At 34.9% G+C, this 4,117-nt stretch overlaps 1 protein-coding gene across 1 annotated transcript; it reads left to right on the top strand.

Annotated features, from left to right (window-relative positions):
• The first annotated feature begins 1,874 nt into the window (after positions 1 to 1,874).
• LOC139864443 (uncharacterized) lies at positions 1,875 to 2,249 on the top strand. The gene has a single exon (XM_071853024.1). The coding sequence runs from the start codon at positions 1,875 to 1,877 to the stop codon at positions 2,247 to 2,249; it is 375 nt and encodes a 124-aa protein (XP_071709125.1).
• Positions 2,250 to 4,117: the final 1,868 nt, after the last annotated feature.

The following is a 4,117-nucleotide window of genomic DNA, read 5'->3' as shown; positions in this document are numbered from 1 at the left end:
ATAACACCACTCAACCAACGTCTCTAACCAAGCTCTTGATACCACTTGTTGGGAAGAGAGGATCGCCTGGACGTTGGGAGATACAAATTTGAGAGAAGATAACTCTATTACTTACAAGAATAGATTTACAGAGTATTACAAAACTCTTAAAAAAAACTCTCAAACTCACACACACTCTCTAGGTTGTGATTACACTTCTCTGAGTGATTTTGGGATGATTTACAATGAAAGTTTGCATCTCTATTTATAGCAAAAATTCTATGGCGGTGAATGGTGTGAACGAGGAAGGTTGGCGGAAGTTGGCGGCCGTCATCGTGTTCAAGTTTGCCACTTCGATACACATTATCAACGTCGGCAGCTTTGAACATCTAGATGACGAGTGGAACAGAGACATCTAGATGACGGCTGGAAACCACTGGAAACCATCACCAAACACCCGTAACTCAAAGGGCTACAAAATACTATTACTTACTGAAACTTTTGGAGGGGCGAGGGCCCCCTCCTGCCCCTAATAAGCTCCACCCCTGCCTCCGGCCATCGGCTAATTGTTAATCATATAAACCCACTTGTTTTATTTTTTCGTCTAATTAGTCATAGTTCTTTTATCCAATGGCGGAGCTAGTAGGGGGCTTGTGGTTGCCAAGCCACCCTCAACTATTGGTGTTTATTTGGTATCCCATTGCGTTTTTTATTAAAAGAAAAATAGAATTGTAGATCTGAAATAAGAAGTTGGAGTTCGGTGTGCAGGTAATCTGGTGTGGAGAAGATGACTTTTTGTCATATTTTTCATTTTGGTTCCTTAACTAATATTTAACACATCTATGTAACCCCTCAAGTTAATAATATGTCAAGTATATCCAATCTTGAGTCTATTAAATCATTAAAATTCAAAATATGATTGTATTTTGAAAATACGAGCCTCAAATACTACTTCGTAGTTTACATGTATATGTAAAATGATTGTGATATTTCATTATAAAAAAGATAGTTGCAAGATTTGGATAACAAAATGTTACATGTAAATGTAATATGATTGTTAAATATTTCATTATAAAAAAGATAGTTTCAAGTTTTGGATAACAAAATGTATTAGTGACTAAGTGAGTATGAAATTTTATATGCATAAAACTTTGAAGATTGATTTTGTCAATAAAAATTCATTCATTCAAATAAATCTTCATTTTCATCTCTTACATCTTTTAGATATAATTTTTATTTTTTGATTCGCAACAAATTTACTGTTAAAATATTGGTGCAAACAAAATTTGAAAATAAAAGCGCCACTAAAAGTGAGTTAAAGTGTTGCACGGATTTTGCAGATTTCGATATGCGTGAAACACACAAATGCGACGCATCTCTTCATTGATGCGGCGCATCCATACACCAAAATGTCTCGAATGTTTTAGATGCGGAGTTTCACTTGAATGCTGCGCGTCAGAAGGAGAGGATGCGGCGCATCCTCTATAGATGCGGCGCATCCTCTATAGATGCGGCGCATCTGTTGCTGTATCAAGTTGGTCACTCACCAACTATCCCACTCCGGATTTTATTGCTTTACTTTCTATTTTCTTGTTTGATGGGCATCTTGTCTCCATGTTTTATGGCTTTAATAAGTGTAGTAGGTGTGTGTTAATCATGTTGTTTCTACTTTGAATTAGTATTTAAAGGAGTGATTGTAAGTATTTGAATTCATTCCAAACACTTCAAGTTTCTTTCTCTTGTTCATATTGTTTCTACTTCTTTCATTTACAGCAAATAATCTAGTTGTCATATGGTATCAAGAGCTTGGTTATAAATTTGGTTATAAGTTTAGTCCTAAGTTAAACTTTGTATGCAATTACTCGAAGTCTAAACTAGTTTCTTGCTAATCAAAAATGGAAGTCTCAAATGTAAACAATGGTGGTATGGTCAATGGAATGGAGAAACTTGTAGGCAACAACTACAAGTATTGGAAGATGTGTATGGAGGCTTTTCTTCAAGTTCATAATCTATGGGAACTTGTGTCCGGAGATGAAGCCATAATTCCCATAGAAACTCTAGAGAATGTAGAGTCAAGAAGAAAATGGAAGGTACGATGTGGAAAGGCTCTCTTTGCATTGAGAACTTCAATTAGCAGAGAGTTCATTGAACACGTTCGTGATATTACTTCTCCAAAAGAAGTATGGGATACTCTTGAGAAACTATTTTCTAAGAAAAACACCGCAAGGTTGCAATTCTTGAAAAATGAGTTAGCAATCTCAAGACAATAAGGTATTAGTGTTTCCGAATATTTCTTACGGGTCAAAAATCTATGTTCTGAAATTTCAGAGATTGATGACAAAGAGAAAATTAGTGAAGCTCGTTTGCGAAGATATCTAATTCGCGGTTTGAAGAAAGAGTATGTCCCGTTCATAACCTCTATTTAGGGGTGGGCTACTCAACCATCGGTTGAAGAATTGGAGAATTTACTCTCTAATCAAGAAGCTTTGGCCAAGCAAATGGCTAAAGGATTTGAAAATGACGCAGTTTTGTTTTCAAAGGGAAAGAATCACAAGAAAGGTTCTTTAAGCAAAGAAAAGGAAGAAGAGCAAACTAGTTACAAAGGTAACTATGAGAAGAAACCTCCTACATGTTACAAGTGTGGGAAGGTTGGTCACATCAAGAGATATTGTCGTTCCAAAGTCACAAAAGCAAACATGGCTTGTTCAAGTAACGATGATGATGATGTCAAATGGGAGCAATGTTTTACCGTTGATACGGTTGTCAAGAAGAATCAATGGATTGTTGATTCGGGTTGCTCTCATCATGTGACCGGTGATGGAACTCTTCTTCATGACGTTAGAGATCACAATCAAAATCGAGTTGTAATCAGGGCCAATAACTCAACTCATCCGGTGAAAAAGGAAGGTAACGCTATTATTGATGTTAATAATGATACATTTACTTTGGAAGATGTTTATCTTGTTCCTAAACTGACCAAGAACTTAATTTCGGTACCTCAAATTACCGAATCCGGGAAGTATGTTCTTTTTGGTCCAACAGATGTGAAAGTCCTTGAGAATGTCAAAGAGATTGTGGGTGATGTTCTTTTCACGGGAGAAAAGAAAGGTTCTTTGTTTGTGTTGTCCGCAGGTGAAGCTTATGTGAAGAAAAAAAGTCAAACCGACAACGGAGCTATTTGGCATGCAAGACTAGGCCATGTGGGATATCAAATGTTGCAAAAGATATTCTCACATAAGCTAGTTGATGGAATTCCTAAACTCAAGAATGTTCGTGAAGAGGTGATATGCCAAGGATGTCAATATGGAAAGTCGCACCGGCTTCCATATAAGAAGTCAACAAACCAGAAACAAGGTTTACTTGACTTGATTCATACGGATTTGATGGGGCCAACAAGAACACCAAGTTATAGCGGTCATTGCTATGTCATGGTGTTAATCGATGACTATTCTCGGTTCACTTGGGTAAAGTTTTTAAAGGAGAAGAGTGAAGCCTTATCAAAGTTCATAGAGTTCAAAGAAGCGGTCGAATCCAAATTTGGAAGAAAGGTAAAAGCTCTCAGGAGTGATTGATGTTATGCGAGGTGTATATAAAATAGCTTTATTTTTACAACGAAATACTATTAAATACGATACAATTTTACACAAGATATTTATTTATTTAGAGAATGGATATACTTAAACCTTGCTACAATAATTATAGGCAGTGTACCTAATCGTACAGTAGTGTAGTTTTTAGTAAGTCCGGTTCGTTCCACAAGGAAAAAAAATCTTTAAACAAAGCTTAACTCTATATTAGTTTAATTTATAAAAATACAAATATATATAAAAGTAATATTATTATTATAAAAGGGGGGTTTTTACCGTTTAATGACCGGTTTGTCGATTTTAAAACTTTAGTCGCAGTTAAAACCTAATGTAAAATATTAAATAAATAAAAGACTTAATTTAAAGCGTAAAGTAAATAATGATAATGAAATTGCGATAAATGAAAGTGCGATAAAATAAAAGTGCGATAATTAAAAAGTACGATAATTAAAAGTGAAATTAAATACAATAACAATAAATAAAAGTGCGATAATTAGAAGTGTAATTAAATATAAAATAAAGAAAATTAAATATGAAATAAAAGAATTATG

Source organism: Rutidosis leptorrhynchoides, chromosome 8 (genome assembly GCF_046630445.1).
Source record: "Rutidosis leptorrhynchoides isolate AG116_Rl617_1_P2 chromosome 8, CSIRO_AGI_Rlap_v1, whole genome shotgun sequence".
Lineage (NCBI taxonomy): Eukaryota > Viridiplantae > Streptophyta > Magnoliopsida > Asterales > Asteraceae > Rutidosis > Rutidosis leptorrhynchoides.
This window is presented reverse-complemented; position numbering and strand designations above follow the sequence as displayed.

Excerpts from the sequence above, each read along its gene's own strand:
- LOC139864443 (XM_071853024.1), top strand. The coding sequence starts at position 1,875 with ATGGAAGTCTCAAATGTAAACAATGGTGGTATGGTCAATGGAATGGAG.